We start from the raw sequence: 24,623 nt of genomic DNA on the forward strand, positions 1-24,623 counted from the left end.
GCCTGGTATGGTCAGGAGTCTCAAACCACCACCCCCAGATCCAGGGTCCAATTCGCCTTTTAATAATAAAGGGATTTAAGGTGGTTATTTTACCGCATGGCAGTAAAAATGGATGAAAACTCCAGAAAACACACGACAAATGAATGAAATCAGAATTCAATATGAACATTTAAGCGAGTCATCCGAACTGTATGAGGAACCTGAAAAAAGTATGTGTGGACAGGGGATGGATACCAAGAATTCAAGCTGGTATGCACATTTCCACATTGTATTTGATAACCTTGAGATCTTTGGACATTGTGCAAAGAAACATTGTAGAGACCAAACCATGTAGTAAGAAAGCCTCTAAAAATCCAGCTGAAAGTGACACATTAGAAAGAATGTAGAAAAACGGACTACAAAAACTACGACAACTGCAGTGAAGTCACAGTGTTTATTACATCAAAACCTGCTAACTGATTGTAGATGATGTTTAGATCATGGTCTAATGTTACCTGAACACACATTCATCAGATTAGTGCACTCTAAACATTCCTTATTCACCCTGACCTTAGCACATCTGTGAGCTGGGAGGAAACACGCTGCCATGTGAAATGGGACAGAGGCCAAAAACAAAAAGTTCACGCCTGGTTTGAGGTGGCCGTGTTCAGCACTCACTTCTTTCGTGATGTTCAGACTGCACAGTGGTGAGTAAAGGCTCAAAGCAAAGTTAGAAGATATAAGCATTCCTTGTTTTATAGAGCGTGTTTTAGTTTTATACAGTTTAGTATTAAAATGTGTTAGTGATATTATCTTGATCTCACGTTTCACTAACAGAGATCATCTACCAAGAGTCCTGATACTCTTTATACTGAAACTTTATTTCTTTTTTTACTGATTGAATATTTCTGATAAGTTGATTCTCACTTCCCAGGTGAAACAGAACAAAACTGCTAGAAAGGGTTTTAATATCAATGTTCAGACCACCAGTCAGTCTCTCATGTCACATGTTGTCTAGATATTTTACAATAAAAAAAAAAAAAACTTCTGCTCTTTTCAATTGATGAACTCTTAGAAAAATGCACTGAAGTGGTCTAAGCAGACGTTATTCCTCATGGAATATTAATATCTTCTCCGATGCGATTCCACCAGGATTGGCCACATCTCACACACCACGTTTTTGCAGTCATCGCCATGTTGTCTAGTTTGGGTACTAAAAATCCAGCTGTTCCGCAGAACAACCCACACATAGTGACACGATTCAAGCATTTCAATAAATAACCTTTGTTTGTTTTGCCTATAAAAATCACAATATTCCAAGGTTTTGTTTTTGCATAAAGGAGATGCGGCTGACAGATTGATGAGTCTCACTCAGAGGAGCAGAATTAGGAACTAGAACAGGATCCGACTGATCACTGCAGGAATTACGGGTGGATGAATGAAGCATTTGCATATTGGATGCTGGGTGTGGAGGTTTCACACACTATTGTGTAGAAATAAATACAAAAACTAATAGAAAATTTTGAATTCTGTTACAACACTGAGCAATAAAAAAATAACATGAAACACAAACATTAACAGAAAAGTAAATTATATACATTCGCTTCTAGTTTTATGGCACCTTTAAAATGCACTACACACAAGTCGAGTTTATTTCTAAAGCATTTTTTTACAATGGACATCGTCTGAAAGCAGCTTTACAGAATTTAAGAATGAAGGTGAATTATGTGTATTTATCACAACAAGAAGAGCAGTAATAATAAGAGGATTTTATTTCAACATTAAAATACTTTGCAAAGGCACAGTAATATTCACAAATAAAACTGACACTTCACAGATGAAACCTCACAGAGTTATCAATATATTCTAGACTGTACATGTTCATAAAAAAAAAAAAAAAAAAAAAAAAAAAGACAAACAACCCCGTTGGTCCTGAAAAGAGTGTTTCCCAGTCCAAACTGTACAAAAATAAACAAAATATCAGTTTTATTACAGGAAGGCAGGTGACAGTTAGTCCAAGGTACCTGAAAAAACAAAACAAAAACGACGTATATTACAAACTTACCAATCGGTCATCTCTACCCCAGATTTATATGTAGAATATTCCATTTGGAACATAGAAAATGTTCTAATAGGTGATTGGCCTTCAGGGCCTTGGATTTTAATACACTTGGTATACATTCAGAAATGTTCTCCTGTCACTAGTCATCAGGAGTAAAGTGCACAGGTGAAATTTGTTTCTCAATAAAGCAGGCTTGTTATGATCAGACATCTGCTATCAGACATCTTTGTACCTTAAATGAAGGGCAACCCCCGAGTGCTAATGAGTATTACTGGACTATTAAAGAGATTAAACTTGTACTCAGTGCTATTTATTTCCTGCTTTGGTGTGTTTTGATGGTACACTGGGATACGTGTGATTTCTTAGGATTATACTGTGTTAGTTGCTACTAAACTGAGGTCAATCTCTTCCCTCTACCATGACAGTCGGTCAGAAACATCTGAGGAGGAGGACTGAAATGAACAGGCGATGGGAGGAAACAGGTTTCCAGATGCTACAATGTAAATGTACTGCAGGTTCAACTAAAGCATCCAATATATGCTTTCCAAACACTATTAGTTACCTGTATCCCTACACGTCATTATTCAGTTAGCCAATAATAAAGCAGCTGTACACTGCATAAAACCATAAAACGGTTGACAAGGGTGTCTGCTAAATGCCACAAATGTTCATGTAACTGCATGATGTGTGTAATAACTGAATCATTCTGCAGTTAGAAACCAACAGCTTTTTTACACACATTTGTTGGGAGTGTTTGAGTTCACTGCATGATATTAAACATTTGTTGAAGTCACATTTGTTTCTACTCATTAGAAGCGTGCATTCGGGTCATTTTAAATTCTCTCGTGTAATGTTTCCCCAATGTTTTGTGTAACAAATGTTTACACTGTTTTAGTCATTTCAAATAATTTTGCTTGTGATTATTTATACTGTAATAAATGATCATTTTTATGAAAAGTGCCAATAATTATTAGGGACGCTAATAATGCTGTTTCTGTATTGTATCAAAACTCTTATTATAGAAAGCAGTTTATTTCAGCATATTTTTGTATACATTTATTAACATGCTTTTCTGAGAGTGTGTGTAATACTTAATGGCATGAATACAAGGAACACCATCTACACACAATCATCATAATCTTCAGTGCAGAGTTTTAATATTTAACTGTAGCACAATTTTTTTAATATAATTGTAGTTTCCTTCACCAGAATTGATGTTCAGTTAAAATACCCAAGAACTGAATTCAGAGGCGTTAAAGGCACTGGGGTTGATTTGGTTCACTTACCCTCAAGAAACGCAAACTCATCTGCTGCTTCAATGGCATTGTCTGTATTTAAAAAATAAATAAGAAATAAGGCACAGATGACTAATACAGTGGTGGCACGGATCACAATTAAACTGTCAATAATCATTCAATTCTGTAACGTACCCAGATCTTTCCTCTGCAGGGTTTTCCTTTTTCCTTGCTGTGCATAAACAAGTGCATCCTTGGCAATCATTTCCACAAACAGCTCCTTTAAGATGAACACAGAACTGAATATAGTTCATTCTTAACATTAAATACCCGTGTCACCTCACCTGGCGAACGCCACTGCACTTCCTCCATTTCTGTAGAGAGGCGAACACAGGACACAAAGCAACACAGAACCGCATCACACCGGCCCACTGGAACCCGAACCCTAGTTCACATAGCAGATCCAAGTACCGTCTCTCCAACAACCCCTCAGTGACGCTCACCATCACACATCTTCTGGAATTCACCTCCTGGATTTCTTTACAACTAATATTTACTGTTACTGCACCTGTACTTCTTTATTCAGTCACGATCACTGCATGAGTCAGAAATGTTGGTATCAGATTTGAGCTGAATTCGTAGTTATCACAAGTCATCAGTCTGAGATCCTTCTCGAACAGCTACCGCATGGCACAGCTACTATTCAACTTTTGACAACAAATCAGTAGACAGATCACGTGGCTTGTGTTTGAACTCGAATTGGTAGATGCTACAAGTTTATTAAAGTTTCCCTTTTCTCACTCAGCGCTCACTGAACATAGACATTATATTATATTCTAAATATCTTCACAAAATCTTCCTAAAGTTTTAATAACCATCAGCCCTATAAACTATCTAGTTCGTGATGTCACCTGGAGACCCTCTAAATACTTTACCCTTAAAAGAATTGTCAGCATCGGCCGCAATTTTTATCTAAATAATAATAACAACAACAACAATCCTAAAATAGTCTTAATCGCGTAGCTATCTAATATTATTACAGTCTAAATTCTAACCCGTGATAAACTTCACTAAGCTAGCGTGCTAGCAACAGACTGTGATGCTAAAGGCTAAAGTTAGCCGGAGACTTCTGACATCATCTTTATTTAAATCATCCCAACTAATGTAACTGTACCAGTGTTTCTGCTCCTCAGTCCCCGGTGAAGGAGAGACACGCGCTCCGGGACTCACCGTGGCTTTAGCTATGATAAACACAGATTCCTGACTGGCCAGGCTCAGGTCCGGGTCCGCCTTCATGAGGGCTTTAATGCGGGACAGGGGTAATTTAGCGAGGCGGTGTTGAGGGCCGGGGACAGGGCCGGTGTGTGCGCTGTTCTCCTCCTCGGGATCAGTCCCCCGCATTTCCCCTTCAGTTCGTTCAAACTCCGGCTCTGAGGAGGAAACACTCGCCCCTACTCCTGTAGCCATTTCCACCGAGAGCTGAACACGAACACACACACACACACACACACACACACCGGAAACACGCGGTTTGAAAGCGCGCTACTTCTCTTCCATCAAATCACGCTACAGAGGGGAAGGGCGGGGCGGTGCAGTGACGCCACACTTTACGCAAATTTGTCCCCTATTAGAAGAGTATTTTATTGTACAGTATTTTATTTGATATGCTTATTTCCAGTGTTGGGCAGTACTAGTAACCGGTAACGCTAACCCGCTGTTCTGTTCTACATTGTTGATAGTTTTCATACTTCAGCTGTGAAAGGAACATGTTTAAGAGCTCAACACAACAGCAGAAGCCACTTTAGTTTTTGATTGTGAATTTATTATTCAGCTTGTTTTGTTCTTTATTTCAGAAATCCTTGTGATATATTCAGTTTGTGCTGCTCTGACTTTAATAAAATAGTGTTTAAAAATGACTCTGTGTTTGTCAGTTTTGTGTTTGTGTAGATCATAACGCATGAAAGGGCATTAATGACTGCGGTTAAGCAGCCGCACTTTGTTTAGTGTTGCGCGTCTACTCGTGCACTTACGGTACGGGTGCTGGGAGCGGTCAAAATATACGTGAAGACGCTTCAGAAAGGCGTTTCCGTTATAAACGAGATTCAGTGCATTTTCAATCGTTTCATATTCAAACACTCATAAAACATTTTTCTTTATAGGTTTGCTCAATCTTTCAAATTTTTCTTATTTAGATTGTCTCACTCTTTGTCTGTTTCTGTCTTTAGTGTGAATGTGGAACATGATTGAAAATGCACTGAGGTTTGGAGTGAATTTGCCTTCACTTTTCTCAAAACCTCTGGAGTAAAATCACTTGAAATGTAAGACTATAATAGACAGGGAGACTCTAAATATGAAAAATTAAAAAAATTGAGCAAACCTATAAAGAAAATTGTTTTTTGAGTGTTTGATAATGGAAGATGATTGAAAATGCAGTGATGCTTGGAGTGATTTTCCCTTTACTTTTTCTCAAAAACTGTACAGTAAAATTACTTGAAATTTTGCAGAATAATAGACAGGGACACCATAAATAAGAATAATTTAAATCATTAAACAACCCTATAAAGAAAAATGTTTTATGAGAGTTTGAATATGGAACATGATAAAAATGCACTGATGTATAGAGTGATATTGGCTTTACTTTTCTTAAAAACTGTACAGTAAAATGAGTCGAAATTTAAAGGAATAATAGTCAGGGAGAGTCTAAATGAGAATTATTTGAAAGATTGAGCAAACCTATAAAGAAAAATGTTTTATGAGTGTTTGAATATGAAACATGATTAAAAAAAAGCAAAAGACTGAGTCTTTTTATAACGGAAACGCCTTTCTGAAGCGTCTTTACATGTATTTTGACCGCTCCCAGCACCCGAACCTTCCACTGCAGGGGGGATTTTGGCCCACTCCTCCACACAGATCTTCTCTAGATCAGTCAGGTTTCTGGCCTGTCGCTGAGAAACACGGAGTTTGAGCTCCCTCCAAAGATTCTCTATTGGGTTTAGGTCTGGAGACTGGCTAGGCCACGCCAGAACCTTGATATGCTTCTTACAGAGCCACTCCTTGGTTATCCTGGATGTGTGCTTCGGGTCATTGTCATGTTGAAAGACCCAGGCTCATCCCATCTTCAATGCTCTAACCGAGGGACGGAGGTTGTTCCCCAAAATCTCGCAATACATGGCCCCGGTCATCTTCATCTTCTACAGTCCAGTCGCCCTGTCCCATGTGCAGAAAAACACCCCTAAAGCATGATGCTACCACCCCCATGCTTCACAGTAGGGATGGTGTTCTTGGGATGGTACTCATCATTCTTCTTCCTCCAAACACGTTTAGTGGAATTATGACCCAAAAGTTCTATTTTGGTCTCATCTGACCACATGACTTTCTCCCATGACTCCTCTGGATCATCCAGATGGTCACTGGCAAACTTAAGACGTGCCTGGACATGTGCTGGTTTAAGCAGGGGAACCTTCCGTGCCATGCATGATTTCAAACCATGACGTCTTGGTGTATTACCAACAGTAACCTTGGAAACGGTGGTCCCAGCTCTTTTCAGGTCATGGACCGGCTCCTCCCGTGTGGTTCTGGGCTGATTTCTCACCTTCCTTAGGATCATTGAGACCCTATGAGGTGAGATCTTGCATGGAGCCCCAGTCCGAGGGAGATTGACAGTCATGTTTAGCTTCTTCCATTTTCTAATGATTGCTCCAACAGTGGACCTTTTTTCACCAAGCTGCTTGGCAATTTCCCCGTAGCCCTTTCCAGCCTTGTGGAGGTGTACAATTTTGCCTCTAGTGTCTTTGGACAGCTCTTTGGTCTTGGCCATGTTAGTAGGTTGGATTCTTACTGATTGTATGCGGTGGACAGGTGTCTTTATGCAGCTAACTACCTCAAACAGGTGCATCTAATTTAGGATAATAAATGTAGTGGAGGTGGACATTTTAAAGGCAGACTAACAGGTCTTTGAGGGTCAGAATTCTAGCTGATAGACAGGTGTTCAAATACTTATTTGCAGCTGTATCATACAAATAAATAGTTTAAAAATCATACATTGTGATTTCTGGATTTTTTTTTTTAGATTATGTCTCTCACAGTGGACATGCACCTACGATGACAATTTCAGACCCCTCCATGATTTCTAAGTGGGAGAACTTGCAAAATAGTGTTCAAATACTTATTTTCCTTACTGTATGTCTGTTATTTTATTTTAATAAATCTATTTCTTTCTCTGAGACAGTTGAGGTGTTAAAGCAGCACATGGGTAAGGCATGTCTGTGGTGTTTTCACAGGCAGCAACAGCTCAGATATTAATACGGTCTCCTAATCGGATTAACCCTTAATGATCTGCCGAGGTTTAGAGACAGTGTTTCCTTTCTCAGTATAGACGATTCTCTGCTGCAGACACTAAGATGAAGGATCCACAGCTACCAGGTAAGTAATAAACCCATTCCTGCTTTATAGCACAATTAACAATACACCATAAATACTCAATGTGGGTAAATTTCTGTATGTTTTTACATTTATTTAAATATTATTCTTACATACATTGTATAGTTTATATTTTCAATATGTTATTTTTTTTGTTCTGAAATAGATTTTGGACATCAATACATTTATTTTAAATTACTAATCACATTTAAGGCCTCTGTTTATTTTCTTTTTCTAATCCTACATTTTAAATAATAATGAAACGGAACACAAAATCTCATTTCAAACCTTATAGATTGTTTGTTCTTTAAATAAAATATTGTTTGTATGAAGAAAAATAAATGTGAAGCATCAAAATATAAACGTAATGGATTTGCTGAGCTTTATTTTTAGAAATAAAGTTGTCCCTTAGCGTGTGACTCTACCCTCTAATCTGCCACTGTTACAGCATCATTTCCCTCTCAGTGCTACTGCTTTAATCTGTCCATACTGAAAGATAAAGGGATTAAAGTGGAAAGAATGGAACAATGAACTATTAAAATAAACCCTTTACACCACTTTAAATGCAACTTTAATTATGGAAAAAAGTGTTTGATTTTTATTAGAATTAAAGATTGTACTTTTTAGTCGAAAAATCTTAATTTCCTCGAAAATTCATTCTCTTTCTAAATATGTTTCATCATCATTTTTTTTTTAATATGTGAAGGGTTAGGGTTAAGTTTGCTTTGCTAGTCTGTCCTGACCTTGCTGTGTATTTGTCTGGGAGATTTAACATGTGGCGTCTGCTACATCGACATGGTCACGGTCATCCGTTTTGACCCAGACTGTCTGTAATAAATCACTCAGATGATGTGCATGCACAGCATTCATTCTGTTATCCTCTGAAACCTTTTCAAACTAATACGCTACAGACCGAAGACTTGTGTTGTGAAAAGTGCAGTTGTTTTATAATAACCAATTTACACATTTCAACAAATATAGATCATTCATAGATATCATCACACTATAAACACACTGCATTAAAGTTTTAAAACGTTGCATTGACCACTAAATTAAATATTCAGCTCCTAACTTCTGGATCTTAATGTGTACAAAGACCTGGAACTTCTGAAATGTTTGAAGGATTTTATCCTATGGACAGATACACTGCTCAGACAAATCATTAGCATGCACCTGTACATCAGACACACTTAAGCAGGATCATCAGATATGAATAGGAGTTTAAGCACATCTCATCACTTTTGTCTGTGATGTTCTTACCAACCTTTGATCCATAATTTGCTAACATACATTGCTAGCATACAGTATATCACAAAAGTTAGTACACCCCTCACATTTTAGCAACCATTTGAGTATTTCTTCTCAAGGGACAAACTATAGAAATGAAACTGGGATATATGTTAGTCAATGTGCAGCTTGTATAAGATAAGATAAGATAAGATAAGATAAACCTTTATTCGTCCCACAGTGGGGAAATTTCTATGTTACAGCAGCAAGACAAAGAAATAAAAATAGATGCAAATATATATAAAAAAAGAAGAATATACAAAAAATAAAAAAATAAATAAAAATAAATAATAATAACAATAATAATAATAATAATAATAATAACAACAAAGAAATAAAAATAAATGCAAATATCTAAAAAATAATATACATATACTACAATACCAGTATATATACAGTACAATGTAATAATACAAATAGGAAAAAAAAACAAAAGTACGCTTTTTAAGTCATGTTTTGAGGTAGTATTGCACGTAAATTGCGGGTAATATTGCACATAATATTGTACCTGATTTGTTTAATAATATTTCACACAGATAAAGTTATTGCACATCTTAAAAAGTAATAGCAGTGTTGTATGTTGGTGACTGGTTTTACTGGGAACAGCTTTGGTTGTATAGTCTAATAGCAGCAGGGAGAAAAGACCTTCTGTATCGCTCCTTCAGACACTTGGGATGTATTAGTCTGTTACTAAAAGAGCTGCTCAGCGATGTAACGGTTTCATACAGGGGGTGGGAGGCGTTCTCCAGCAATGATGATAGTTTTGTTACCATCCTCCTTTCTCCCACCTCCTGTACAGTGTCCAGGGGAATCCCCAGGACAGAGCTGGCCTTCCTGATCAGCTTGTCTAGTCTCTTCCTGTCTGCAGTAGATATGCTGCTGCCCCAGCAGACCACTCCATAGAATATGGCTGAGGCCACCACAGAGTCAAAAAAGGTCTTCAGTAGCTCTCCCTGTACTCCAAAAGACCTTAGTCTCCTCAGCAGAAAGAGTCTGCTCTGCCCTTTCTTGTAGATTGCCTCAGTGTTGTCTGTCCAGTCCAGTTTGTTGTTTAGGTGAACACCCAGGTATTTGTAAGAGTCAGTACATATTATCAGTACAGATTGACTGTCCTCTGAAAAATACAGCCATTATTGTCTAAATAACAGGCAAAAAAGTGAGTCTACCCTGAGTGATAACAGCTGTATGTGGTGTAAACATGTGCTATTCATCATGTTTATGTTTTTGTTTGCTTGTCAGAACCATACAAATTTGTGTATCTTGTATTAGAGCAGTTATAATTTGGTGCTTTAAATTTCATTCTCTCATACTGATCACTGGATGTTCTACATGCACCTCATGGTAAAGAGTCTCTGAGGATTTGAGAATTATAATTGTTGCTCTCACCTAAGATGCAAAGGTGATAAGAAGATCAGTAACATTCTGAAACTGAGTGGTCAGTACAGTGGTCAGGGTCATACAGAGGTTTTCTGAGACGGATTCCACTCAGAACAGACCTCACGAGGGTCCATCAAAAAAGTTAAGTCCTCGTGCATCAGGTGCATCAGGTGCAGAAGCTGCATCAAAAAACCAGATGCATGAGTGCTGCAGCATTGCTTTTGAGATTGCAGTTGTGTGGGTGCCGTTGTCCCAGAAGGAAGCCTCTTCTTAAGCTGAAAACCCACAAACGGTTTGCTTTAATGACTCGAACCATGTCTTGTGGAACCAAGAAAATTGTGTCTTGCCTAAAGTCTAGCATGGTGGTGGTTGCATCATGGTCTGGAGCTGCATGAGTGCTGCTCGTACTGGGGAGCTGCGGTTCATTGACTGAAACATGATGCCCTCCCTTCAGAAACTGGGCCGAACGGCAGTTTTTAACATAATAACGACCCCAAACACACCGCTAACTGCCTTGCTGAAGGTGAAGGTAAAGGTGATGTCTCCAGACCTGAACCCGATTGAGCACATGTGGGGGATCCTCAAGCGGAAGGTGGAGAAGCACCATCTGTGTAACTTCCAGCAGCTCCGTGATGCCATTATGGAGGAGTCGAAGAGGATCCCAGCAACAACCTGTCAGGCTCTGGTGAATTCTATGCCACATTATTTACACTTTGGACCCATATTTGACATGTTCACTTGGGTGTAGTCTGTTTTTTCCTCAAAGTTTCTTCCTCATACCATCTAAGGGAGTTTTTTTTTTTTTTGCCACAGTCGCCCCGGGATTGATACACATAATTCACATATTAAATTTTTTTGTTCTATAATTCTTACGTTCTGTAAAGCTGCTTTGAGACAATGTCTATTGTGAAAAGTGCTATAGTAATAAACTTTATCTTGACCTTACTCACCTTTGTTGCCAGTTATTTAGACAATAACGGCTGTATGTTGTTATTTTCAGAGGACAGTAAATCTGTACTATAGTACTGTCCCTTCAGAGATACTACAATGGTTGCTGAAATGGGAGGGGTGCACTTACTTTTGTGAGATACTGTATGTGCTAATCTATGATTTAATATTATTGCAGGATTAACTGTATATTTAAATTTTTTATTATGCTCATTATTTTTGTTGTTTTATAGAGATAAAAGATTAATAAATTTGGCCACTGATTTTTTTTTTCCTGTTCTTCTGATTTTTACGCAGGTTATAAATACCAAAAGGCAACTACAAAGCGATATGATGATAAAAAAAACAAAAAACAAACTCTGATCAAACCCACCAGACCTCCGCTGCTGGGATCCAGAGCACCAACTATAACAACTGAGCAACAAATGAAGCAGACAGTATTTGAGAGGGTTGTGTATGAAATGTCCCACAATGAAACAGTCATCAGTGACATTATTCTGGGCAAAAGGATCGCTTTTTACGAGCTCAGAGGGGAAATTGGCACTGGCAATTTTTCACAAGTCAGACTTGGTGTTCATTCTTTAACTAAAGGTAATGAAACTTTTAAATTCATCCGGTTTTTGTTATTAACAATAAATCAGGGATTACAGTATATGTGTATTGTAGCGCAGTGTATTCTAATCCGTTTCTCCAAAACTTAACAACTCAGCAGTAGTGAACACACGATGTACATTATGAAATGAAATGTAAAATGTAAATACAAAGAAGAACTTGATGGATCTAGATGGAAATTAAGCACTGGTATTAAAATGCCTGCTACATTTGATTATTTTGACAATTCCATAACACCTGTAGCAGCCTGTGTATTACTATTCCACAGCATTTTTATATAAGGCTTCACCTCTACATTTTAATGTGTTGTCTGCTGTTTCTCTCTCTGGCAGAGCGCGTGGCAGTCAAAACTCTTAATAAAAGACGATTGGACAAGAAGACACAAACGTTATTTGCTTCTGAAATCTCTTGTCTGGAAAGATTGTCCCATCCAAACATTGTGCGTCTTTATGAGGTGGTAGAAACAAGTAAACAACTGTACTTGATTATGGAGTATGGCAGCGGTGGAGACCTTTTTTCACGCATCAGCACAAGGGGACGTCTGTCAGACCTGGAGAGCAAGCTCATCTTTGCACAGATTATTTCTGCTGTTAAATACATGGTGAGAAAGTGTGGTTCCCACATAACAGCTGACCTGGGAATGAGTTCATGTTGTCAGTGTAGACTTTAGACTTCTAAGTAGAAGTTACAATATAAAACTAGAATGTGACATTTCCTGAAGAAAATGTGATTGGTGCTTGTTAAGACGTGTCACACGGCCGTGTTGCCGGAGTTTTGTTGTTTCGCGTTTGTTGCATGTTTCCTCCAAGCGTCGATATGGTACTCCGCCGGAGATTCCCCAGACCGTGCCGAGCGTTTTAAAGTGTCACACGTCTGTGACACAAAATTTCTTTCCCTTTTTGCTCATGTGACTGAAAACGGCTGGGGCAAATCCTTAGAAAATAATAATTCAGACTGCATTCGTGTTGCTGAGGCAAAAACTGCGTGACAAGTTTACAGTATTGTAATAGTGATGCCTTTCAAGTCTTTCCCTTAGCCATATCAAATAAATTATACACTAAAAAAAATAATTGTAATTGTATTATCATTTAATCAACAATGCTAATAACTGCTATATGACATAATCCTTCATAAGACCTGATTTTAGCATGCATGAATATTTGATGAAAGTAGACTTAATTAAAGCAGTGTTTTAATTAACATATGGCTGTGAGACGACACTCTCAGGTTGACCTTTAAATCAGTGGGCTTCTTTTGAGATGATGATGATGATGATGATGATATTTCTGCTTGTGAAGTTTTTAGACAAACATACAACAAATACACGACCCTATAATGATTCGAGGTGTGTATAAGATCATTGTCATGTTTTTCGAACAAGCTCCAGCCCAGAAAGTCTCCTTTTTATGAGGGGTTACGTCAGCTGTTATGAATGTTCTTGTAACATTGCTTGTGTAAGTGAAGCATTAGACAACACAATCAAAGGAACTAATTTCTTTTTTTTCAACCATTTTTAGCATGAAAGCAATATCGTTCATCGTGACCTAAAGGCTGAAAATATCTTCTATACCACCAGCTACTGCATCAAGATAGGTGATTTTGGTTTCAGTACTGTAAGTGGTTCAGCTGACATTCTGACCACGTTTTGTGGTTCTCCTCCTTACGCTGCACCGGAGCTCTTTAAGGAGAAAGGCTATGTGGGCCGTTATGTGGACATCTGGGCACTGGGTGTTTTGCTGTACTTCATGGTGACTGCCACCATGCCATTCAATGCTGAAAACCTGGGCCGTCTAAAGCGCTGCATCCTGCAGGGTGTCTACACCATCCCACAGTATATACCTGATTCCTGCCAGCAGATCATTAAAGGCATGCTAAGACCTGTTCCTCCAGACCGCAGCAGCATTACCCAGATCATGACCTGTTCCTGGATGAGTGGCATCGACTACCCAAAGCCTTTTCCTTTCCTCAACCTGACACCCAGTCACCTGGTGGATTCCTCCCAGGGCCTGTGTGCAGAGGAGGAAGAAGTCAAGTTTGCACTGATGGACTTAGGAATTAGCAGCATGCACCTGCAGAATAACTCCTGTGTAGATTTGTACAGTCCCATCACAGGAACATATCGTATTTTACTGCATGGCATTCAGAAAAGAAGATTGGTGGAGGCTGTGGGATATTCAGCACTGCGCCCTGAAGATTTATGTGACAGGAAGCAATGGAGCAGCAAATATGAGCCCTCCACTGTCTGTACTGTGCTGTAAACAATAGTTGCACCAGACGAAAGCCACTACTAAGGTGCTAAATTTGAGCTAAATCATATTCCATATGTACACATTTAAAGAACAGGCCAGTATGGGTTAATGTATTACAGAGAAATGTTAAAGAAGTGCTTTTCTCACACTTATACGCTTTTATGCAAATATGCTAGACTTAGATTTTATGCTAAGTAGACATTTTTATTACATGTTTGATATTTCCCATAGAAATATGACATGATTTAACATGACCTATAATTTACCTTCAATATTATGCAAACATACACTATTAAACAGGTCGATATCACAGTGCTGTGTTTACACAATTAAATCGTTTTTAAGGCATTGTGTAGTGTAAATCAGCTCTGCTCATAAGACGTCATAGAAATATAGAACATTTAATAGTCTTTGTGGGTTTTTTTTATAAACCAACAACAAAGAGTTTGTAAAAATGTAATGTATTCTGCTTAAATACAGTGAACTGCTGCATGTTTCACACAATAACTAATAACCCACTTTTAACTTCTTATAATTTATTTCTTTTTGAATTTTCTCCACTACACAATCCAGTGACTGTAAAAGTCAGTACCAAACTGATATTTACTTGTCTTAGAATTCTATTAAACCAGACAGTGATTCCAGTGTATATATATATTTATTATTACATTTTGGTTTGGTTGCAGCTACAACTATATCTACCCTGGACTTAGAAAATATATATTTTTAAATAGCTATAGAATTTCTACCTATATCTACCCTGGACTTAGAAAATATATATTTTAAAATATCTATAGAATTTTTTCTAGAATTTTAATAAAAGTCATAATTGTTTACAAAAAATCATGTCTGCTCACATTTCAGGTAAATGTCTGATGTATGAATGTATAAAAATAAGTGATTTTGTATCACAATTTTGTCTAATGCAATATTAAGTTTGGTGAGTTTTAAGTACACACACACACACACACACACACACACACACACACACACAGTTATTGGTTCTACCAGCCATTCAGGTTTTAAAGGATTGCTTTGGATTGCCGTCTTTTACAAAAAGCTAAACACATTCTATTAAAACTTTACCAGTCTATTGACCCCAATGATTCCTTTCTGTGAATCTGCATGAGATTTACAAACATTCTTTAAAAAGGCAGAACGAGTTAAAAGCTTTTATGTAACAGATGTAATACATTGTTGTTTGCAAAAACATTACTTTCTTGTACCAGTTGTAAACTAAGCAGAAACATTTTAAAATATTGTTGATTATTGACCAGAGACTGTACCAGGACATGAACAAAATGAAAGTAAAACTGGGGAAACTATAATAAATGTCAAGACTTTTGTACTTGAATTAGTACAGAAGAGAACGTCTGTACACGTGTCTGGGCAGAGGGGAAAGGTGCACGTGATTAATTATGGGCGCTAAGTAGAAGTTTGCGCCCTCTGGTGGAAAGTGGAACTATTACAGTCCTCAGTGTCCTGTTAAATTATATACACAAAGCTCTTATGTATAGTCTGCGGCTGGGCCACACTCAGTGGAACCAAAAGCCATCAAATTTACTAACAGAGTTTATCCTGTCAAACAGTGAATGGATAAGCTGTTTTGGGCTGTTGGTCAAGCCATATGACGAGATCCAAAATTGGAGTGAAACTCCAGCGGACCAGGCCGTAGAAGCCGCCACACTACCAAAGACATTTTTTAACCGTAGCATGAATGAGACTTTTAAAAAAGATGAACACATTGGATGACTGTGAAGGGACCAATACACCAAGGCATTAACTTTTAACCCCATCTGATTAGAAGTCGTTAGTACTGTAAATAGCCAAAACATATTTCAATGCTCTGTTTAAGGGAGGAAACTTGACCATTCACTGGTAAATCATGGAAACATGTTTTGGTTTTCTCCAGGTGCATGGTAGCTTGAGTACATGGTTCATGCAGAAATCTCATCTGCAAACACCACAGAACAAGAGTCACTTCTGCAGGCTTCTGTAACAAACCTTCTATTCTCATTTGCAGTCAAGCTACTGGTGCATGCAGGTGTTGTTTCACATCTGCTTACAGTAATGTAACTGTATTGCCGTATTACTTGCCAAGAGAATTTTCTTACGTGATAGCAATAACGGTGTATATCCCTCCTTCGGCCAATGTGACGAATGCTTGTGAACATATTAATACTGTTACAGCCAGGATGCAGCTAAAATATCCTCAATCATTGATTACTATCTCTGGTGATTTTAACAAAGCATCTCTACAAAATATTCTCCCCACGTTTACCCAGTATGTGGACTGTGATAAGCAAGGCTCAGGTTTGTTGACGGTGGTGTGGTGGGTCGTCTCTTATCCCAGAGATCCCTCATGTCTGTGTTACCTTCTGGTTCTCCCTTTTAGTTATGCTGCCATAGCGAGTCTTGCCGGAGTCCAAACTGCACAGTGACATTAACTTTCGTACACCAATAGTTACACTTAATAATCCATATCCTTCTCTTCCCGTCACCTCTCTCTCTCTCTCTCTCTCTCTCTTTCGGTTGAGTTAAACATGCTCCTGAGGCTCCAGTGACCAGTGTTCCTGCCCCTCTCCCCTCCTTGGATCTTCACACTTCTGTGCAGCTCGGGATGGTCTCTTAATTCCGGAGTAGAACGGGTGCTTTGAGGACGGATTGGACTGTAGTTGGTGTCGGCGGTCTGCTGCACTGACTCGGGAGTGCAGTTTGCTTCTGATCATCATCACTGTACCCCACAACATTGTATATCTGCTTCAAATGGACATTTGGTGCAACCCAGATGAGAATGGGTTCCCTCTTGAGTCTGGTTCCTCTCAAGGTTTCTTCCTTATGCCATCTCGAGGAGTTTTTCCTTGCCACAGTTGCTCATCAGGGACAAACATACTTACAAAGAACATATTTATGTTTAATCACCACATTATCTGTGTAAAGCTGCTTTGAGACAATGTTCATTGTTAAAAGCGCTATACAAATAAAAATGAATTGAATTGAATTGAATTGATACGAGAGACAATAAAATATTGGACTTGTTTTATGCAAATGTGAAAGAAGCCTATAAATCCTCACCGCTTCCTCCATTGGGACGATCGGATCATAACCTTGTTTACATTAGGTCTGTTTATGTGCCGGTTGTGAGGAAGCAACCGCCAGTAATAAGAACAGTTCAGAAATGGTCTGATTCATCTTATGAAGCATTAATGGACTGTTTTGAAACAACTGATTGGGAGGTTCTGTGCAAATCACATGAGGAGGACATTGATAGTCTAACTGAATGTATTACAGACTATATTAACTTCTGTGTTGAAAACACATTACCTACTAAAAAGATTAAATGTTATTCAAACAATAAGCCTTGGGTTACCTCTGAGTTAAAAGTATTATTAAACGAGAAAAAGAGGGCCTTTCTAGTGGGTGATAAGGATGAGCAAAAGAGAGTACAGAGGTTATTGAAAGTTAAGGTTAGAGAGGGGAAAGAGAGTTATAAGTTAAAAATGGAACAGAAACTACAACAAAAGAATGTGAGAGGGGTTTGGAAAGATCTAAATATGATGTCTGGACATGAAAATAAAGTAAGAAGGTATATTGTCCCAGGTGGATAGATTTGATGCTGGGTCTAATGATGATCTTGAACATCTCCCGCAAAGTAGTTTACCACAAAGATCTCCAATCTTTCTATCCCAAGCTATTAGCTCATCAATTTCTCCCATTTCTCCAATTTGTGAGTGTATTCCTGGCTTTTCTATGTCAGTTGAACAAGTAAGAAATGGGTTAAGGAGAATTAAGATAAATAAATCTCAAGGTCTGGATGGCATTAATCAGAGAGTCCTTAAAGTCTGTGCTGATCAGATTTGTAGGGTTTTTTTTATATTTTTTAATTTGAGTCTGCGCTTGGAGAAATTACCTGTTTTATGGAAGACATCATGCATAGTACCAGTACCCAAGTTAATAAATCCCAAGGAGTTCTCACATTATAGACCAATATCTTTAACGTCACAGTTAATGAAGGTGTTTGAGAGATTAGTACTAGATTACTTAAAGTCAGTATTGTGTGGTGCTGTGGATAAACTTCAGTTTGCTTATAAAACTGGTGTTGGGGTTGACGATGCACTTATATACCTCTTGCATAAATCTTTAAGTCATTTAGAGACCCCGGACAGTACTGTCAGGATTACTTTCTTTGACTTCTCTAGTGCATTTAATACTATTCAGCCCTCACTATTGCAAAGTAAGATGGAAAATGCTGGAGTACATCATGGTATGGTAAATTGGATAATTGACTATCTTTCAAATAGACCACAGTATGTGAGGATGCAGGACTGTGTCTCTCAAGTAGTGAGGTGCAGCACTGGAGTCCCTCAAGGAACGGTTTTAGCTCCATTTTTGTTTACTTTTTATACATCAGATTTTCAGTACAATTCCAAATCATGTCACCTTCAGAAATTTTCTGACGACTCTGCAATTGTTGGCTGTATAACGGACTATGATGAGAGTGAATATAGGGAGCTACTAAAGAGTTTTGTGGACTGGTGTGAGAAAATGGTCTTAGGTTAAATGCAAGTAAGACAAAGGAAGTTGTAGTTGATTTTAGTAGTTTTCCTCAGCAAGTGGTACCAGTAAAAATAAGAGAGTCAGAAGTTGAGATTGTAAAAACATACAAGTATTTGGGTGTATATTTGAATAATAAGCTCAATTGGTCTGACAACACGATGCATGTTTATAAGAAAGGTCAAAGTCGTATTCATTTGTTAAGGCGACTGAGGTCCTTTGGTGTAAGTCATGTACTACTTAAGACCTTCTATGACTCTGTGGTCTCATCTGTGATATTGTACTCTGCCACAAGTTGGGGAGGGGGACTGCTAGAAAAGGAGAAGAATAAGTTAAATAAACGAATAAAGAAGGCAGGTTCTGTCGTAGGGAGTGTGTTACCCACCTTTGAGGTGATAATGCAGGATAGAATGATTGGGAAACTCTATACGATGATAAATCATGATTGTCATCATTTAAATGAAATAGTTTGTGACTTTATGAGTACCTACAGCTTAAGATTGATCCATCCACGCTGTTACAGGGAGCGTTATAGGAAGTCTTTTTTCCCAACGGCAATTAGGTTGTATAATCAGTGTTATTTAAGATGACATACTTTTTAGGATTTATGTTTTTGTATATAATTACAATGCTTTGTAACTTGATACTGGAGAACAAGTTTCTATGTTGTTTGTGAATGTTGTTTTAAAGTTGTTTTAATTTATTCATTGTATGGTTGTGCTGCTGACATCTAAATTTCCCTTCGGGGATTAATTAAGTAAACTTGAACTTGAACTTGAACTTATTGTACTGAAATGGTTAGATTGGGCCAAGAAAATGATTTAAAATCCACAATGTTTTTGAAATACTTGCTTTAAGGGCTTTGTGGTGACGCAGGGTAGAATTTAAGCAAACGTTTTGTTTTGATAAATCCCACATGCCTTAAAATGTTTATACAAAAAATTCAGGACAGATCAATTACAAATGATGGTCCTGACTCCAGGCAGTTTTCTTGAGCGTCATTTAAGTTCAGGTTATTAAAAAATAAACAGCTCAGGATGTTTGAGGAATTATCTTGCCATTTTGGAAATCAGGCATTTTTTAAAGACACAATAAACTTCTGCTTTCAGCCACATGGAAAGTCTTTTCCCTTTTGCGTCACACGGCATTTTGTTTATAGAGGCACTTACGTACATAGAGTCTGTACCTGTGGGATGACCTATTATTGTTAAAAAGTCTAATACAATTTATAATTTCATCACAGCATTTAACCTTTTCAGCAATGAGGATCCCTCAACTGTCCAAAGAACTTACTACTGGTGTTTGATAAATGCCAGGATACTCAGATCTGACCGTCTCTAGGTTACGTATGTAACCTTAGTTCCCAGAGGGAACGAGACGCTGCGTCACAACGCTTGGGGAACGCTTCCACGTTGCTCAAGCTCTGAATCACGTGTGTAATCCGGCCAACGGCAAAGTGCAACGTCACCGGCGGGGTGACGTCACGACCAGGAAGCTACAAAATGCGCATGTAGTGGAGCGACGCTAGCTTCTAAAAATTAGAAGGGAAGCGTGGCAGGGATGCAGGGAGTGTTGCTCAGAGATGCAGCATCTCGTTCCCTCAGGAAACTAAGGTCACATATGTAACCTAGAGACGATCCCTTTTGGGAACTCAGGCTGTGTCACAACGCTTTGGTAACGAGAGTCCAATCATGCCACACTGACTGGTCCTTGCCTAGTGTGTGAGAGCACAACCAGAGCGGAGGACAGAGGAGCCGGGAGTGGCTCTTAGGTCGAGGTTGTAGAACCAGACAAAGGTCAGCAGGGTGGACCAGCCCACAGCGTTACAAATGTCCTGGAGTGTGACCACAGAGGACCAGGCCGTAGAGTCCCCCTAAAGGAGTGGGGAGACCAGGGGACTCATATGAAGATAAAATAGCATCGACAATCCACCTACTGGGAGTCTGCTTGATGGCAGGAAACCCTTTCTTATAGGGGCCATAGCAGACATACAGCTGCTCCGACTTCCTCCACCGACTCGTCCAGGGGTGAAGTCTCCATTCTCCAGGACTCGGCCCTTGCCTCGAAAGGGCGTCTACTCTCCGATTTATGTACCCCGGGATGTATACAGCCCTCAATGAGAGCAGCTTCCCCTGGGACCTCAGGAGGATCTGCGATGCCAGCCTGAGCGGAGACCCCCTCTGGTGGTTGATGTAAGAGACCACTGATGTGTTGTCCATACGGTCCAGCACATGGCGATCCCTCAGTTCTGGGAGGAAGTATTTCAGAGTCAGAAACATGGCCAACCTCTGCAGGCCACCTTCATGGGCTCCTTTCTTAAGAGAGTGCATACTTCCCGTTCCAGGACCAGAGCCAGCTTGGGCCCCACCAGAGTGGGACACACTCTATTGAAGCAGGGAATAGAGGACCCGAACTGAATCGAGTAGCCCTTCTTTACCATGCGCAAGACTCACTGAGACACATCTGGCAGGCTTTTTCAGGCTGCCAGGAAGTCTCTTAAGGGAACCAACCTCTCAAAGCTGGTCTTTGGCATGTCCTAGTCCGTGCTGGACCAGGCTGGAGCCGGTAGGGGAGCCGCTGGAGGTGGCTGTGCCCTGAAGCACATCCTGTGTCAGGGTTAACAGCCTGACCTCCTGTTGGCACTGAGGAGGGATGGGCACCGTGTAAATCAGGCCCACATGCTGGCGTCCCTTAGGTCCACCGACTCCTTGAGAGCGACAAGGGAGATAACGTTGGAACGCCGCCGACTGCTTCTTGGCCTCCTGGAACCTGACGACGACTGCACCTATGGCATCGCCGAACAAGGGGCCATCGGGGCGTTCAGCAGGAAAGGGAATATCTGACAGGGTGAGCCACAGATGCCTCTCTGTGGCTACTAAGGCTGACATTGACAGACCCACTGTCAGAAGTTTAGGTTATAGGATCCAAGGCAGATGCAAAGAGAGCAGGGGAGAAAGGCGCGCGTGCAGAGCCGATTCAGAGAGCCGATTCAGAGAGCCGATTCAGAGAGCCGATTCAGGGAGCCGATTCAGGGAGCCGAGGTGCACGGAGGGCGAGGATGCCAAACCGGAAGTCGGGGCGCGTTCAGCGCAAGCAGAGCCGAGCCGGGAACCGGAGCGCTTTCAACGCGAGCCGATAAGCTGAGGGGAGAGTCGGGAAAACAGGCGCGGTCGGAAAGCCGGAGGACAGATTGGTCGGGACAGAAACAGGTCAGAAACAAAAAGACAAACAAAACAGAGATACGCTGGAGAGTGATCAGGGCAAGCCTAAAGGCAATCTGGCACTGTCTGGAGGATTCTGGCGTCCCTATAAGTGTTAGAAAATCAGACGCCATATCCGTGCAGCTGGTTGGGAGGGGGCGTTTCCTATGTGATTGAGGCGGCAATGCCGGAAGTGCTCAAGCGGGCTGACACCCACGGCCTTAGCCCTTTCCTTAGTGGCCCTAAGTGCTAGGTCTACTATTGTTTTGCTATTGCTAATGTTGTTTTTTTTTATGATTTGATTTCACCAAATTTTTAATTGATCGCTGATCATGATCATTTGAGATTTTTTCCTCGAAGATGAATTCCCCACTACCCTTACAGTTTTTAATTGTGTTGGTCAGTTCTTAACTACATTTTAGTAGTTTCAGCAGTTTGTTTTATCTTGCATGCCATTAAGTTACCCCTTCTTAATGAGATTAACATCTTTTCCCATACTCACTGCATCAGTTAAGGTTAAATAACAGCTGAAACATAAACATTCATGCATAAACATTCATGCAGTAATTATCCAATGGGAATCTTTGCTTAGTTAAATTCAGTTGGTGACCTTTTTTTTGGACGGGCAGTGTATATTCTTGTGCCAACCTCTGTTTCAATCCCAGCTTTAATCACGGTCTCTGGAATAGGTTCTGCCTCAGTTCTTCTGATCGTTGTTGTAACATCACCACCTAGTGCCCCAGAGAGTGCAGTATCATTACCTTTTCATTAAGTTAAATCAATAAGGATGAATGATTAATTAAATACCCTAATTACCTGGAAAATGCTCCTAAGAAAGTAATCAAAGCCTGGATTAAACCACCAGTGAATGTGTAGATGTTCCTTCAAGAAATTAGTCAGAAGAGCATAATGTCCACAACCAATGTCCTCCAACGTTTGCAAGGTTTTTCAGTTCAATTACCTTTTCAACAGGTAGAGACATTTCCACAATTTATCCAACCAAGGAAGATTTATTACATCAAAAGTTTCCAAACAAACAAACAAACAAAAAAACATATGAATGTTTATATATGGATATTAATGAAGATTTGCACGTTTTATTAAATGATGAATAGTGCATGAGGAGTAAGTAATGTAAATCTTCTGCACTGCCATGAAAACCCACCTCCCTAACTACTAAAGTCCCCCTAATCCTAACCCACTGATTTAGCTTCCAAATCCACATGGTTCTGTGCTGTTTAAAATACTTATAATCACACTCTTGATATCACCCAAATGAGGATGGGTTCCCCTTTTGAGTCTGGTTCCTCTTAAGGTTTCTTCCTCATAACATCTAGGGGAGTTTTTCCTTCACCACAGTCTCCATGGCTGCTCATTAGGGATAAACACACATTATTCACCTTCAACTCTTAAATTCTATAAAGCTGCTTTGTAACAATGTCTGTTGTGAAAAGCGCAAAATAAATAAACTTGATTTGACCTCCACATCTTAGACTCACCTTCCTAACAGATAGTTGCCTCTCACCTCAGATTTGGGGCTTTGAATCCCACCAACACCCTGTGTGTTGGACTTTGCTTATTTGGGTTTCCTACAGTTTCCTTGCCCATCAATGCTGAAAGGTATATCCAAGTTCTAGAACAACATATGCTCCCATCCAGACATCGTCTCTTTTAGGGAAGACCTTGCATTTTCCAACATGACAATGCCAGACAACATACTGCATCAATTACAACATCATGGCTGCATAGAAGAAGGATCCGGGTACTGATATGGCAGCCTGCAGTCCAGATCTTTCACCCATAGAAAACATTTGGTGCATCATAAAGAGGAAGATGCCACAAAGAAGACCTGAGACAGTTAAGCAACTAGAAGCCTGTATTAGACAAGAATGGGACAACATTCCTATTCCTAAACTTGAGCAACTTGTCTCTTCAGTCCCCAGACGTTTGCAGACTGTTATAAAGAGAAGAGAGGACGCCACACAGTGGTGAACATTCAATTCAATTCAATTCATTTTTATTTGTATAGCGCTTTTAACAATGAACATTGTCTCAAAGCAGCTTTACACAGATAATGTGGTGATTAAACAAATATGTTCTTTGTAAGTATGTTTGTCCCTGATGAGCAACTGTGGCAAGGAAAAACTCCCCGAGATGGCAAAGGAAGAAACCTTGAGAGGAACCAGACTCAAGAGGGAACCCATCCTCATCTGGGTTGCACCAAATGTCCATTTGAAGCAGATATACAATGTTGTGGGGTACAGTGATGACGATCAGAAGCAAACTGCACTCCCGAGTCAGTGCTGCAGACCACCGACACCAACTACAGTCCAATCCGTCCTCAAAAGCACCCGTTCTACTCCGGAATTACATGGAACCACCCAAGCTGTTGATGAGAGACCGTCCCAAGCTGCACAGAAGTGTGAAGATCCATGGAGGAGAGGGGCAGGAACAGTGGTCACTGGAGCCTCAGGAGCATGTTTAACTCGACCGAGAGAGAGAGAGAGAGAGAGAGAGAGAGAGAGAGGGTGACGGGAAGAGAAGGATATGGATTATTAAGTGTAACTATTGGTGTATGAAAGTTAATGTCACTGTGCAGTTTGGACTCCGGCAAGACTCGCTATGGCAGCATAACTAAAAGGGAGAACCAGAAGGTAACACAGACATGAGGGATCTCTGGGATGAGGCGACCCACCACACC

The 24,623-nt window shown here is 39.7% G+C and overlaps 2 protein-coding genes across 2 annotated transcripts; one reads left to right on the top strand and one right to left on the bottom strand.

The window, feature by feature from the left end:
- Positions 1–1,733: 1,733 nt before the first annotated feature.
- pole4 (polymerase (DNA-directed), epsilon 4, accessory subunit) lies at positions 1,734–4,835 on the bottom strand. Its single transcript, XM_046858350.1, has 4 exons — positions 4,507–4,835; positions 3,472–3,556; positions 3,328–3,369; positions 1,734–2,003 (listed from the first exon to the last, which is right to left on the bottom strand). The coding sequence occupies exons 1-4, from the start codon at positions 4,741–4,743 to the stop codon at positions 1,990–1,992; spliced, it is 378 nt and encodes a 125-aa protein (XP_046714306.1). The 5' UTR covers positions 4,744–4,835; the 3' UTR covers positions 1,734–1,989.
- Positions 4,836–7,564: 2,729 nt separating this feature from the next.
- On the top strand, positions 7,565–15,011 carry LOC124391649 (serine/threonine-protein kinase NIM1). Its single transcript, XM_046858349.1, has 4 exons — positions 7,565–7,698; positions 11,605–11,898; positions 12,252–12,520; positions 13,437–15,011. Exons 1-4 carry the CDS (start codon positions 7,677–7,679, stop codon positions 14,175–14,177), a joined length of 1,326 nt encoding a protein of 441 aa, XP_046714305.1. The 5' UTR covers positions 7,565–7,676; the 3' UTR covers positions 14,178–15,011.
- The last annotated feature ends 9,612 nt before the right edge of the window (positions 15,012–24,623 follow it).

Source organism: Silurus meridionalis, chromosome 9 (assembly GCF_014805685.1).
Source record: "Silurus meridionalis isolate SWU-2019-XX chromosome 9, ASM1480568v1, whole genome shotgun sequence".
In the NCBI taxonomy this organism is placed as follows: Eukaryota; Metazoa; Chordata; class Actinopteri; order Siluriformes; family Siluridae; genus Silurus; species Silurus meridionalis.